Here is a 16,052-nt window from a genome sequence, read left to right on the forward strand (position 1 = left end):
ATCGCATCATAATTACTTCTCCCCCAATTAAAAACCTTGCCCTGCCGTACGGCCCTATCCCCCTCCATTGCAATAACAAAAGACACCGAATTGTGGTCACTATCTCCAAAGTGCTCTCCCACAACCAAATCTAACACTTGGCCCGGTTCATTTCCCAGTACCAAATCCAATGTGGCCCCACCTCTTGTCGGCCTATCCACATATTGTGTCAGGAAACCCTCCTGCACAAAGATGTGTGGGTTAGGTTGATTGGCCAGGTTAAAAAATTGCCCCTTAGCGTCCTGGGATGTGTAGGTTAGAGGGATTAGCGGGTAAAATATGTGGGGGTAGGGCCTGGGTGGGATTGTGGTCGGTGCGGACTCGATGGGCCGAATGGCCTCCTTCTGCACTGTAGGGTTTCTATGATTCTATGACACACTGCACAAAAACTGCCCCATCCGAACTATTCGACCTACAAAGGTTCCAATCAATATTTGGAAAGTTAAAGTCCCCCATGACAACTACCCTGTGACCCCCCACACCTATCCATAATCTGCTTCGCAATTTCTTCCTCCACATCTCTTACTATTTGGGGGCCTATAGTAAACTCCTAACAACGTGACCGCTCCTTTCCTATTTCTAACCTCAGCCCATATTACCTCTGTAGGCCGATCCCCCTCGAAGTGCCTTTCCGCCGCCGTTAAACTATCCTTGATTAACAATGCTGCTGCTCCTCCACCTCTTTTACCAGCTTCCCTACACTTACTGAAACACCTATACCCCGGAACGTCCAACAACCATTCCTGTCCTTGTTCTACCCATGTCTCTGTAATGGCCACAACATCGTAGTCCCAAGTACCAATCCACGCCCCAAGCTCATCTACCTTGTTCTGGATGCTCCTTGCATTGAAGTAGACACACTTCAACCCACCTTCCTGTCGACTGGTACCCACCCTTGACCTTGATACCTTCCCCAATACCTCACTACCCTCAACACTGACTTCCGGACTACAACTCCTTTTCCCACCCCCCCTGACAAATTAGGTTGCTGACGAAAGGTCATCAAAGTAAATTGTTAATTCTGTTCCTCATTCTACAGATTCAGCCTGTGCAATATTTTGCTTTGGCATTATGATAACGTTGTGGTATAATTGAAATCTGAAACCAACGGAGAGAAGTCAGTCACAGTCCTGTGTTTTACAAGGCTGATGTGCTGTGCCACCAGTCCAGTCTTTCACATGGCTTTGTTTAAAAACCTGATTAAAGACCAGTCCAGAAATTGAACTTATTCTGGTATTGCAGTGCCAAATGCAGGGCAACTAAATTACATATTCAGACCTGACTACAAAATTATTAATTAGACTTGTTCATTCTTCAGTACATTATATGCACATTTTCCAAATTTCTGGAATTAATGTGCATTCCTTGTCAAAATTGTCATGGGTATAATTGAGAGAGGGGAACTTGAGAATTGGTGTATCAACATAAATTGCAGCACGTCAATGTTTATCAACTCTTCACTTTTCTCACAGGCAGCAAATGGCATCCAACAAGAAGGTTCCCACCTTCAGCAGGATCCCGAATGGCTGCTGCAACACAAAATGGCCACCAGCCTTCTGTACAAGGCTGAATATAGTGGTTATTTGCATGTATGTTGCCATCTGCTGGTCAATTTGAAGTGTTCCATATTGTGTAAAAAGCTTTATTATATTTCATTGTGCACACTAGATTTTTATAGAATCTCTACAGTGCAGAAGGATTTGGCCCATCGGGTCTGCACCGACTCTTGACGGATTATTTTACCTAGGCCCTCTCCCCATCACCCACGACTACCCCATCTAACCAACACACCTCGGGACACTAAGGGGCAATTTTGGCTTGGCTCGTCCACATAACCTGTACATCTTTGGACTGTGGGAGGAATCCGGAGGAAACCCACGGAGAGAATGTGCAAACTCCACACAGGCCCCCACGGCCGGAATTGAACCCTGTTGCTGAGAGGTCACAGTGTACCACTGTGCTGCCGCTTTGGTACGGATGTTTGAGGTTAATGTTAACTTTTCGCATTAAATAAGATCTATGAAGAATTTTCTACTTGCACAAATATCAAAAATTTCAGCAGTTCTTAATGGTGGTTTGTGTTTCCTACACCCACGTGCATGAGCATATGCACACACCCCTCCCCAACATCAGCCAGCTAGTTGAGGTAGTGAACTGCTGAGTTATACGGATTAACTTAGTGCAAAGACTTCCTCAATTGCTCCAGTGCTGTTGACTTAGCAGGGGGAAATATCAGCCAGGGTTATTGAGTGCTGTTGAATGATGTCTTTAAGTATTGCAGGTGGAGGGTGAATATCTAATTGTGCTTTGCTGATCCCCTTACGTTAGAATGGACGATTACATCTTTCTCTTTACACACAATGTCTCGACTATGGCTTGGAATCAAAAACTTACCTTCCAAGTTCTGCCTGTCTCGTTGCTGAAACCTAATTGGTATCCTTTATTATTTTGTCCTTCTGCAGGACTTTTAGCTGCTCAGTTTTAAGGCTTATGCTATGAAGATGTCCCCTTGAGGTCAATTAGCTTTATATTCATGCGACTTGAATGGAACAAAAAACAGAAGTTTGTCTTATCACATGGTTGCTAAGAAATTTTTATAAAGAACAATTTTTAGCTTCACCTTTACTTCATGGCAGTGAAGCATCAACCCATCAAACATTAGAATATTTTCTTTTCCTCATTCTTTCATAGAATGTAGGTGTTGCTGGAAAAGCCAGCATTTATTGCTTATTCCTAATTGCCCTTGAACTGAGTGAAATGGCCTAATAAGCCAGAGGGCAGTAAGAATCAACCACACTGCAGAGAGTCTACAAACAAGTAGGCCAGACTGGGTAAGGATGGTAGATTTCTTTCCCTAAAGAGAATCAAATCTGTTGGACAAGTGCAAGTGCAGAGGCTGCCTCACTTGCATTCACACCCTCTTGTCCCTAAGCACAGACCAATTCAGGAACACCAAACCTGAGGTGTGACTGTTTCCTGGAACAAAGTATCCAGGTAACTTTTCCTCTCTCTGATGCTTGACATGTCCAAAGCTCATCAACTCTGATGCAAATTTCCTCTAGCTTCAGATACTCACTAATGTGAATGCTATGGATCACTGGGCCGCACATGTTACAGCTGCAATACATTACCCCTGGTTCTTTGTATTCTATTTAATTAATTAGGTTTCAGGTTTAGAAATATCACTAATTGTTGTCCGGTAGTTTAACGAGTTAAACGATAAACTTAATGCAGTATTTTTATTTCTTTTCCCACCACCAGATTAACCTGTTGCCTCAGTAAATTAATACTTGACATGCATTATCCTTCCACTCTTAATCATACACTTGCTGTTATTGTCATCCAATAAACAATTTTCATTTCTGTTTAGTGTTTAGGGAGGGAAGAGGAAAAATGCTCACCAACCAATCACTTACCTACTAATCTGTGACACCACACCTCCAATTATTTTCAAATGCATACTCCCAACCTGTTTTACCTCCCCAATGGTCGGTCTCTCTCTTGTTCTCAGTGTTCTGCCACCACCCTTTTATACTCCCTGCTGGTCTTGCTCTGTTCAGGAAATTTAGAACGTTTTTCCAAAGTGCTGAGGCCCAGCAAAATAACTTGTACCTAAGCTCCTTCCTCTCACAGATGCATCTATCTGTCCATGACAGTATCAGTAAGAGTAACCACCAAGGAGCCCTTGTGGAGACTAAGTCAGTCTTCACATTTAGGATACCCTCCATTGTGAGAAATTATTTACTTAGTTAAGCACAGTTGCCTCATTTGCTGAGTTTAAGATAATTAGAGGCTATGCTCCTTGGTAATGTGCAGCATTGTTTGTGTCCTTCCACAAGTACATAAGGGATTTGTTCTAAGGCTCCACTGATGGAGGTTGGCTGATTAAGTACGCTGGTCTATCCTGATCCTATTAGCAAGGACCACTCTTACTGGGGTAGTTCATAGCTTGCAATTGAACATATGGGGTTTGACACAAGAACTTGTTCATGACATCCAGTATTTCCCATTCCTTGATCCAGAGGATGTCTGCTGGTAAATCTTGCTCGGGGACAGTGCTCCATGTTGATGTCAAGATAGTAAGCGAGTACTAGGTGCGTTGAGCAGGTCATGGAGTGGTGAGATGCAGCAAGGATAGTTTCAACTAATTTGTGGATTTTTATCACAGCAGGTATGTGCGGCAATGATGGTTGCAAGAATAGGAAGCCAGGAGGAGGGGTGTTGAGTGGAGAGTTCCCGTTATGATGCACATTGTTGTATTCACTTGAGTGTCAACAAGATTATGACCTTTGCCAGACAGGTGCACAGTATTCTGGCCCATGATAGGGCCAGTACTGAGGTCTGGAGTGTTGTGGCAGCAGTACCCCCCACAGATCCAACAAATTTGGTTAGTTGGTTCTTCCTAATTTTCACCTTTGCTGTTTTCTCAATGTTCCCTGAATGGGCAGAGTCCTAGTTAGAGTAATTCCTAAGTTTTGTTGGTTTGGGATCTTAGTATCTGGCCATCCATGTAGATCATAGAAATCATAGAAACCCTGCAGTGTAGAAGGAAGCCAATCTAGCCTGCACCGATGACAATCCCACCCCAGGCCCTATCCTCTCAACCCCACACGTTTACCCCACTAATCCCTCTAACCTACACATCCCGGGACAATTTAGCATGGCCAATCAACCTAACCTGCACCTCTTTGGACTGTGCGAGGAAACCGGAGCACCTGGAGGAAACCTACGTAGCACGGGGAGAATGTGCAAACTCCACGCAGACAGTGACCCAAGCCAGGAATCAAACCCTGTTTTTTTTTTTTTGGCACTGGCGTTGTGAAGGTGGAATATACTGAATATGGTTTTATAGGGATTTAACATGAGACATCATGTTCTTCAGTAGTCTGTCAACCTTGGAACATTTTAATTCAGGATCTGGTCTAGAGTGCAGAAGGATGGAGCCTGGGTGATAAAACATGTCATCAGCATGGATGAACTTGCAGGTTGCTGGCAGGCCATTTGTAAATGTGTTGAACAGGGTTGGCGTTAGCACTGAACCCTGTGGTACTCTGTTGGCCTGTATTCTCCATACATTGCTCCCTGTCCAGGGGCGTCCTAACCTGTACTGCAACAGCCCTTTTAAAAGCTGGATTGAACACTATTTCAGTAGGCTGGGAGAAGGCCCTTGTGCAGCATGGATCTGTTGGGCTGCGTGGCCTGTGTTGAACTCTTAAGTGCTTGGGTTGCAGAGTCTAACAGGAGTTTTCCTTCAAGTACCAAGTCGTTGTTGGTTTTGAATAGTGTATTCTCATAGAACTAATTTTTAAAAACGCAACTGAAGAAGGAAGCAGGTTTGTGACTGAGAATGATCAAAATTAGCCTGAGTAGGAAGTGAAACTGGGTCAGGCAATGTGAGGTAAAGCATTGTCAAAAAAAACCCATCTAGTTTGATCAATATTAGATTCGAGCTGGTACTAAATAAAAATGAAGTAAGGTAGACCATTTGAAGTCCCGTGAAAAGAAATAGTCTTCACCAACTGTCTGGATCTGGATGTCACTCATTTATCACCTGTCCCTAGTTTTCCATGAAGGTGATGTTGAGCAATGTAGGCCATGTGGTGTAGGTCCACACGCATTGCTGTTAGGAAGACAGTTCCAGAATTTTGACCTCGCAACAGTGAAGGAATGTCAGCATAGTTCCCAGTCATGCTGGGGTGAGGCTTGGAGGGGAACTTGTAAGTGGTAGAGGTCATAGGTTTAGAAGATGCTGTGGAAAGAGCCTCGGCGCACTGCTGCATTGCATCTTCTATATGGTGTACACTGCTGCCACTGTCGGTGGTGGAGTGAATGTTTAAGGTGGTGGATGGGTGCCAGTCTAGTGGCCTGCTTTGTCCTGGATGATGTGTTGCTGGAGCATGTGTTGCTGGAGCTGCACTTATCCAGACAAGTGGAGAATATTCCATCATACTCCTGATTTGCACCTTGTAGATGGCGGACAGACTTTAGAGAGACAGGAGGTGAGAATTCTCAGCTTTTGACCTGCTGTTGTAACCACAGTGTTTATATGGCTGGTCCAATTCAGTTTCTGGTTAATGGTAACCCCCAGGATGTTGTTGGTGGGGGATTCAGTGATGATAATGCCATTTAATGTCAAGGGGCGATGTTTAGAATTCTCTCTTGTTGGAGATGGTCATTGCCTGGTATTTGGGTGGGACAAATATTACTTGCCACTTATCAGTCCAAATTGAATGTGGACCAGGACTTGTTACATATGGGTATGGATTGCTGCAATATCTGAGGAATTGTGAATGGTGCTGGACATTATGCAGCCGTCAGCAAACATCCTCAGGATGCAAGGAAAGTCATTACTGAAGCAACTGAAGATGGTTGGGTGGAGGACACTACCCTGAGGAACTCCTACAGTGACATCCTGGGACTAAGATGATTTACCTCCAGCAGCCACAAACATCTTCCATTGTGCTAGGTATGATGGACGGATGCCTAAGATTAGATAAAAGAAATGCTAAGAGGAAAAATTGAACTCGTTGGTCTCCTGTGATCACATGAATAGTTGGCACCAATGGCACTTTTCTCAGTTCGAGTTTTAACAACACCAGGTTAAAGTCCAACAGGTTTATTTGGTAGCAAATGCAATTAGCTTTCGGAGTGTTGCTCCTTCGTCAGATGGAGTGGAAATCTGCCTTCTCAATGAACTTCTCAGTTCAAGCAGTGTGAGGGGCAGAACAATGAAATTCCACCACGATAGTTGGAAGGGGAAATAGATTGAAGGGTAGGAAAGATGGAGATTGTGAGGAGCAGGGGAAAGAAAGGTTGCCTTTGCATGGAGTTTAATTTTTACCTTGGCACAGAGGAGTTGCGACCCAGTAACCTTTGCCTCTGTTGCCAGGAGACAGTACTAGTTTTGCGTTGTTAAGTGGGTGGTGGTGTAATTGGTGCTCGGTATTTCCTACCTTCCAAATATGGGCAAAGTTGTGAACAATTTTTATTTTCTGTCTCCTGGGACAAAGTAGAATGGCAGAGTTTAAACTGTTTAGTTTGTTTGTTTTCCTGCCGAGGATCTCTGGTTTTGGACTAGCTTCAGGATGGGAGTAAAGCTTCATTTATGGCTTTGGCATGATGTGCTTTAGTGCTTTTATTAAGGTTTTGTTGCTGTGTTGACAGATATTTTTCAAAATCTCTCAGCCAGCGACAAATGCTGTTTGGCAAGTTTCAGCCCAGGTGCTTTGTAAGAGTTGGAGTTAAAGTATTCACGTTAAAAGCTACATTTATGTAAAAATCATTAGATCGTCTTCCTTATCTCGATGCTTGCCATTCTTATTTACAACATGGATGCCTGTTTCAGAAACTAAACTAGTCAACAGTGACACTAGCTGGCAAAAGCATGTAGTTGTAATCATGAATTTTATGTTAACTTTTGGTTGGTCAGAAAGATGTTGTTTGGGCGGTTGATGAAAAATGAGGTAGTGCCTCATTGTTTTCCCATCATGTAATGTTAACATTTATAGCACCACTTACACGTGCAGTACCTGACGAATTTGAAATCATCCACTGTTTTAATATACAATCAGTGGTTGTAAGACAAAACATAAGATGGGGGCGAGGCTAGTTGTGGATGGATCATTGAAACCAGCAAGTGTGCAATTGGTGAAGAACCAAATTGTTCTTGGAAGTTGTATCCAAAGGCAAGGTATTGGGGAAGAGCCTGACAGTTGTAAAATTGCATAAAGCTCAGCTCAATCTGAGTTTAATATTTGATAAAATATATTACCATTTAATAGCTAGCTGTTCCTTGCATTTCACTATGAAGTTTTGATTCCTGGAATCTGGCTTTAAAGTCCAAAATAAAGGCCCGTTTGTTGCTGAAGTTTGTATCTTTCTCAGTGCACAGATTTTTTGTGTTCCAATTTACTATATAACACTGTCATTTTGCCATTTGATTATTTTACTATGAAAACAACAAACTTGAGTTTACAACTCACTCTTGCAGAAAAAGGCCTACAACATCTCATCAATGCAGAAATATAGAGATGCCAAGCTAAAGAAACAGAAATTAGGGGTAACTAGAAGATGGTCAAAGAAGATGCTCATAAGGATTTTATAAAGGAGGAGAGGGAAAATGTAGAGGCATCGGGGTTTATGAAGAGAAATTCAAGAGTGTGGAGCCTAAGTACCTGAAAACATATCTGCCAATGGGACAGAGGAGGGAATGTTGCACAATAAGCTGGTGTCAGAGGGCTGGAGAGTTCACTGGGGGTTGAAAAGCAGACACTGCAATGTCATAGTGCAGTTAACACAAGGGTGAGAATTCCAAATTTGATGCATTGGAGAACCTGGAACTGATGTAGATCAGCAAAGACTAGGATGTTGAAAAAGCAGGATTGGCATGAGGTAGGATTTGAGCAGTAGAATTTTGGGTGAGCTGACCTTGATGGCGGATGCAAGGCTGTTCAGACCGTTGAAACAAGTGGGTCTGTAGGTTAAAAAGGCTTGAAGGATTTTTTCTGTATCAGCATCATTATGAAAATCATGAATAACGTTACCAATGGTATGTGGACATGGAAGCCCCGTTATGTTTCCCAGTTTTTTTAGAAAAGAATCAGATTGTATTTTATGTGGTCAAGAATAGTTCAGGAATTCTAGTAACTCCCTCTTGTTGAAGGACCAACAACTATACAGACAGCACCTCGCTTTACTGGAATTTGAGTGATTTTATCTGCCTCTTGAACTTGTCAACAGTGTTCCACACTGGTCCTGATATGATTAGATTATAAGACTTGATAACATAGGAGGGGGTTGTTCGTCAATAATAGCTAACGTTCTCTGTGACTGGGCAACAATTTTTCTATGTTGTCGGTATTTGAGACTGTCCGATCCTCCTTCTGCATCATACTTGTTTTTATCAAAACAAGGTAACTGTAGATGGTGTAATTTTTTCAAAGTTGCAATTACAAGACCAATAAGTTATGATTGTCATTCAGGTGTAATGAAAAGGATTGATATCCCAAATAAACTCTGTCCTCATGACAGCCTTGATTCAAACATGGACAGAAAAGCTTAATTGCAGAAGTGTGAGAAACTGCCCTTGACGTCAAGATAGCATTTGACGGAGTGTGGCATCAAGGAGCCCTAGCAAAACTGGAGTCAATGGGAATCGGGGTTAAACCTTCCACTGGTTGGAGTCACACCTAGCACAAAGAAGCATGGTTGTGACGGTTGGAGGTAAATGATCTCAGTTCCAGGACATCACTGCAGGAGTTCCTCAAGGTAGTTCCCTGGCCCAAACATCATCAGCTGCTTCATCAATGCCCTTCCTTCTATCATAAGGTCAGAAGTGGGGATATTTGCTGTTCACCATTCGCAACAACTCAGCACTCCATGTCCAAGTGCAACAAAACCTGGACAACATCCCGGCTTGGGCTGACAAGTGGCGAATAACATTCACGCCACGCAAGTGCCAAGCATTGGCCATCACCAACAAGAAATAATCTCACCATTGCCCTTTGATATTCAATGATATTACCATTGCTACCATGAACTGGGCTAGTCATATAAATACTGTGGGTACAAGAACAGGTCAGAGGCTTGGAATCCTGTGGTGCATTACTTGACTCCTGACGCCTCAAAGCCTTTCAAGGCACCAACCAGGAGTCTGATGGAATACTCACCACTTACCTGGATGAGTGCCACTCCCATAAGAAACTCAACACCAATCAAAACAAAGCAGCCCACTTGGTTAACACCCCAATCACAGACATTCATGCCCACCACCAAACAGTGGCAGCAGTGCAAGGACTCACCCTGGCTCCTTCGATAGCACCTTCCGAATCCATGACCATTGCCATCAAGAAGGACAAGGACAGCAGACACATGTGAACACCACTACCTGGATGTTTCTCTCCAAATCACTTGCCTTCCTGACTTGAAAACATACTGCCATTGCTTCACTGTCACTGGGTCAAAATTCTGGAACACCCTCCATAATAGCACTGTGGGTGTACATGGACTTGTATGTGGTTCAAGAAGGCAATTCACCACCACTTTGCAAGGGCAATTAGGGATGGGTGATTATTGCTGGCGTCGTCTGTGATGCCCACATCCTGTAAATGACTGGTACTTTCTTGGATGCAGTGTTGTCAGTCACTCCCATTTGCTTGTTGTAGCTCCAGGTCAAATATGTACAGTCTCTCTCTCTCTCTCTCTCTCACACACACCACCCTCCCCCTCCCCTCCCCTTGTGACCTGAACTGGATGTTCTTATGTCTTATGTACTTGTGCACATGTATTTCTGCAGTCTTCAAAAGTGGAGCAAGCAAATACTTGTTATGATTAAGTTTTATATGAATCATGAAGCTGCTATATTTCACGGAGCTTGAGCATAGAGCCACAATTGTGCACGGATTCACTAATATCAATCAATACAAATTCTCTTTGTATAAAAACATGAAATATGAACACCATGCTTCTCTGCATCAATAGGTTGTCTTATTTGATTTTAACAATCTTTCTGTTGCATTCTGGCCTATAGCCTCGGGCAAAACAATCTTCCGGCAGTTTCCAGTTTTCTCTCCTGGCCATCAGTGCAGAATTTAATGGCTTAACATGGTAATGGTCCCTATTGAGTTGAAATCAAAAGCACTTTAACAATCGTAGTTGTGAATGATCAATAAAATACGACACTACTTCTTTATCATCTCTAGCACGCTGCTTTAGATGTCCCAGCTAAGCTCTATATTCCTAGCCTCCTCTTCCTGTGAATTTAACTTGGACAGTTGAATTTAGCTCAATATTCCTGAACTCAGACAGCTGGAGGTGGTGGTGGGAATCTAAAGGCAAGATGGAACACTGTACTGAGAATTTTCTGCACAGAATTGTTCTTTAACACAAATATTGCCCTAAAAATTGAACTCTTGTACCTTAACATCAAAATGATTTTAGCATTCTAACAAAGTAGTCTGCGATATAGGATTTAAAGTTTATTTCCTGATCTAGTCTTAATATCTTAAAACCTTAGCCTAATGTTACCTTGGTACTATTAGTCATATTTTGCCTGACTCGGGGTTCAAACCCCACTGTAGGATTTCTGCATGGAACCTGGACTGAAACTCAGCGCAATATTGAGTGATTGCTGCTTTGAGAGATGCCATCTGCTTTTCAGATGGCGATGAAACATTTCATGGTGCTACTTGACAGGCAAGCCATCTTTCCACAAGGTTGAAAGTTATTTAGCCCATCATTCATCCACCCAGAATGATCCTTTTTTCAAAAAAAACAAATTTCTGCACTCATGTTTCTGATGAATTCGGGGTTTTCACATTCACCGTTGCCCACTCTTATGTGGGGATAAACATTTCCAATTATTAGCCCGAAATTCCTTTCACTAGTTTGATCAACATTCCCTTATTCTATTTTGTACCTACTTCGTATCTTCCTTTCAGAGTAGTATTCCAGATTTACCTTTTTTGTAATCTTGTAGACCTCTCTAAAACTGTCTCCTAATGTCATCTTTCTCGACTGCAAACACCAAGTTTCTCTAGTTTTTCCTTGTATTTCAAGACATTTGACAGGAGGGATTAGTTCCTTTAAAAATCTGCACTCGGGCTTGAATGCTTATAACTTGGCTGCCAGAACTTGTATGTAATACTTCATATGAGAGCTATCAGACTTCCTGTGACCTGGTCTAACTATGTACTTCAACGTTCTGACTATTGTCTAACATTGGACACAGAGTCTCACGCTTACTCAATTTCCTTCGCAAAGATGAAGCATGCAAAGACTTTCAACAACATTCATGGTGTATGCATATTTTTTACGTGCAATACTTGTGTTAAGTTTCATTGTTTTGTCTTGCATACTTTATCAAAGTCATTCTGCAATAATTGTGTGCTTCCTGTGACTCAGCTGCTCCTTGTAGTTTGTGATCATTTGGAATTTTGACAATTTTCACTCAGTTTCTGAAATCCTATTTTTTGTAGGCATCAAATGATCATGGTCCCAACACTTGAGTCTAGAGATCTGTATTGTCTTGTCATAACCCTCTAATGTCCTTGTTTTGACCTATCATTTTTAAAAAACAATACTTAATGTTTAACCTGATCTTGTATAATGTTGACCTGAGAACTCTTGGTGTGGAACTTTAATTCTATTTTAACAGCATTGTAAGTCCACTTAGGTTGGTGATTCAGAATTTTCAAAGATGCTGTTAGACATCTAAACCCATGCTGCCTCATGGGGCCTGAGTCTACTCTGCCCACTTTTCAAATATGGGCACTTGGCAGCCCGTTAATTTTCTGACACTTTCCCAGTCTGCAGAAACTCTGGCATAATGTTGCGTCTACAGGAATCTCTGCCATCCTTAACACTTGCTCGTCACTTTGGAATTAATATTTTCTATTTGAGAATTTGCTGCTTTTGAGGCTTTTCAGAATTTTCGTGCTGCTAAATGAAAGTTAATGCATTTATCTCTGAATGCAGGGGGCATGTTGCTGATAAACATCCATGTGACTAATTGGAGAAAATAATTAGGCATTTTTTCTTCTTGAAAGTTCATTAGTTTTGAGTTCGTTTTCAGGTTTTAGGATTTTCATCTCTTTTCAGATCTCAATGTACTGAGAATTTTTATGATTTCCTCTGATGCGGACCTGGATCCTGTGATCGCCCTTTTCAAGTGTTTCTGCAGTTTCTTGTATTTATCCCAGTGAATCATTTTCCTTTGTCTTTCTCTTCAGGATTTGTAGCAACTGCTTTTCTTTATTTTACTTTGGGTTTATTAAATGATTTGGTGAAATTTGTTTACTCTGTGCTTGTGGGTATTCAGAATGTATTTATCCTACATGTTCAGAATTATTCCTTTTTAACATTTTCCATTTGCCCTTGAAGATTAGATGGCCTTTTGTTTGTGGGACCTTATGGTATTAACCCTATTTACAGTATTATATGCCAAGGAATAATTGGTTGTGAAGCACTTGAGACATGAATGCACATGTTATTTGTTCATCACTTTAATGTGCTTACTTAAAAAATATTGCCAGCATATTATTTGATGGTGTAATGGAGCTACTTGTATTTTCTAATATTATTATTTTTTTCAGGCTAAGGTTATCGGAAATGAAAACAACAGCAAAGGTGGCTATCATACTCCTACTGCCTCAAGTCCAAGTGCAGAGGAAAAACTCCCACAGGACAGTGCACCTTTCTGAACACGAGCTATTCTCTTCATACCTGACTCACTGAATCCCAAATCTACACAAATTGAATTTAGTGCTGTTGCAACCATCCCGTTAATGTACATACGGTTATTTGATGCCCATTTGGTGAAAAGTACATTACTGCTGATCTGGAAATCTGATAACCATTTTGTAATGTGTAAAACTTGGAACAAAATTCTTGACCTTCAGAATTCTTCTATCAAATTTGAAAGATAGTCAAATTATCTTTATAAAGCTGTTGTCACTATTTGAAAACCTAGCTTTGACGACCTTAAAACCTCAGTTTCAAAAGAGTAGCAAGTAGCAAGAACTACATAATTTACTCGGCACACTACTATTAACTCCGATTCATATCATACTCGCCTTACTTTGTGCTTTAATGTCACTTTTATATGTATGGGCCAACTCTGGGATATAAGTGGATAGAATTTCCAGTACTATTTAAGCTTGTATAGGATGATTATGTGCCACAACACACATCATTTCAAGAGTGCTTATTTGGACAGGGATTACTTCTGCTTCTGTTGTACGTTCAGCAGCTTTAAATATGTATGGTTAGTACACCTGTTAGCGACTGAAGCAAGCTGAATTTTCTTTTTAAAAATAAAGCCAAAATACTAGCGATTTACAAGCTGTGGTTTATATCCAGTGGGCTATAAGGGATACAAGTGTGAAATTTTTGTTGGATTTTAATGGAATGAAACACAATGTGGGTTTTAGTTTAGAATGTTTTGATGCATTATGGGTAATTGTCTGACCACTTCTGTTTTCAAACAAAAGGTGGGGGTTGTTCTGTTCCATGTATGCCAGGATATAATTGTACATTTCCCTTTCTATCACTAGAATGCTCACAATTAAACATTGGCTATTAAAGCATTCCAGAAGAATGTGGTGTTTTTTTCCTCCTTTGACCTCCTAAAACATATTCCTTCCTTTCTTCACCTGCCCTTCCCACTGCCCCGCCTCTTGCAAGTTAATTTTCAGAGTGGACAGTGTTTCCAAAGTATTAACATCTTGATTTTTCTCTGAAATTTCACTGACAATCTGAGGCATGTACTGACTATTTTACTACTTTGGATATCCAGTGTGTGGATCATGTTGGGGATGGGAAAGCACGGACATAATTTGATGGGTTGAATGATCTGTTTCCATGCTGTGACACTTGATTTTGCCTATCTTCACAATGGCAGTGCACAATACACAATATGACTGGCTGGTCTCAAAAGAGCTACATAATTTACTGGTGCTGTATAACTGGGTGATTAAGTATCCAATGTGTAATTGCTATTTTCTTTATGCGGTCGTTTTTCTCATACCCAAGGAAATTTTTTAAAAAATAACCTGAAGTGATATAACAAAGTGTCATCAGCTTAGTTTTTTAAATGTTAAATTTATATTAATTTCCATGTACTGAGTTGCTGCACCTTTGCAACTCTAGAAAAGAATAAACTAAGAGTACATAAAACTTCTAAAAATTGGCCCACTGGTCATAACTTCTAAAACTCCTTTTCCTATTTTGACATGAACTTAACCCAAAATGCCTTCTAGGCAGTCAGCTCCTGGGGGAGTTGTTCACTGTGCACATCTATTTGTGGCCATCTGCTGCCGTCCACTGCTCTGTCTGCCCCTCCATTCTCCTGATCTAACAGAAGGTGCATTTTAGCACAAACTTCAAATTAATTGTTAATTTAAATGGCCTTTGCTCATTCAAACTCCATCCCCTGACTTTGAGATCAGGCAAAGATTTGGAAAAGGCCTGTATGTGGATTTTCTCTCACATTTGGCTTCAAATTCTCTGGACACCAAGACCACGTTCCTGTGCTGCACCACAAGACTGATCCTGTTAGATCTGTGAGCAGTGGAAAAGATGGAAAAATCTAGATCTTGTCTCAAACTTGACTTCATATTCCTGAACATGTCTTGACATCAGGAAGATTCTTCTGCTCTTGCCTACACGGTGTGCTGGAAGATGCAAGTTTTGTCTCTAATCTGCTTCACAATATTTACAGTAACTTTGAGTTGCTGTTCCCCTTCACTGCTGTGAAAGACAATCGGGCTTATGCGGAATCTGTGACTCTCTGCTGATACAGGTTTGTCTGCTTCTGTTAAAATCATTTGCCATGGCTCCTCTCCTCTATCTCCAATCTCCTCCAGCCCCAGAACCTCCCAAGATAACTGCTCATCTAATTTTGGCCTCTGAGCATCCCAATTTTCATCACTCCACAACTGGTGGTTGTGCCTTCAGTTGCCTAGGCCCGAGGCTCCCATCTCTATCTCGCTTTCAAAGAGCAAAGAAAATTACTGCACCGGCACTGCGACCCTCCAAGCCTGCACCGACCATGCTGCTCGACTGAACTAAAACCCCCTGCCCATCTCCCGGAGACCATATCCCTCTATTCCCATCCTATTCATGTATTTGTCAAGACACCCCTTAAAAGACACTATTGTATCCGCTCCCATAACCTCCCCCAGCAGCGAGTTCCAGGAACCCACCATCCTCTGTGTAAAAAAAAAAAACTTGCCTCACACACCTCCTTTAAACCTTGTCCCTCACACCTTAAACCTATGCCCCCTAGAAATTGACTCTTCCACCCTGGAAAAAGCTTCTGACTCCACTCTGTCCATGCCCCTCATAATCTTGTAGACTTCTATTGGGTCGCCCCTCAGCCTTTGTTCCAGTGAGAACAAACCAAGTTTCTCCAGCTTCTCACAGCTAATGCCCTCCATACCAGCCAACATCCCGGTAAATCTTTTCTGTACCCTCTCCAAAGCCTCCGCATCTTTCTGGTAGTGTGGCAACCAGAA

General features: G+C 41.7%; 1 protein-coding gene across 8 annotated transcripts in view; it reads left to right on the forward strand.

Moving 5' to 3' along the window:
* The window catches only part of tpd52l2b (tpd52 like 2b), a 64,494-nt gene extending 50,371 nt beyond the window's left edge, over positions 1 to 14,123 (forward strand). For all 8 annotated transcript variants that reach the window (XM_078236588.1, XM_078236592.1, XM_078236589.1 and 5 more), the window contains one exon: positions 13,131 to 14,123. In XM_078236588.1, the coding sequence (XP_078092714.1) occupies positions 13,131 to 13,238 (108 nt within the window). In that variant the 3' untranslated portion in view covers positions 13,239 to 14,123. The remainder of the gene's footprint in view (positions 1 to 13,130) is intronic.
* Positions 14,124 to 16,052: the final 1,929 nt, after the last annotated feature.

The sequence above is a fragment of the Mustelus asterias genome, chromosome 20 (genome assembly GCF_964213995.1).
Source record: "Mustelus asterias chromosome 20, sMusAst1.hap1.1, whole genome shotgun sequence".
NCBI classification, from domain to species: domain Eukaryota; kingdom Metazoa; phylum Chordata; class Chondrichthyes; order Carcharhiniformes; family Triakidae; genus Mustelus; species Mustelus asterias.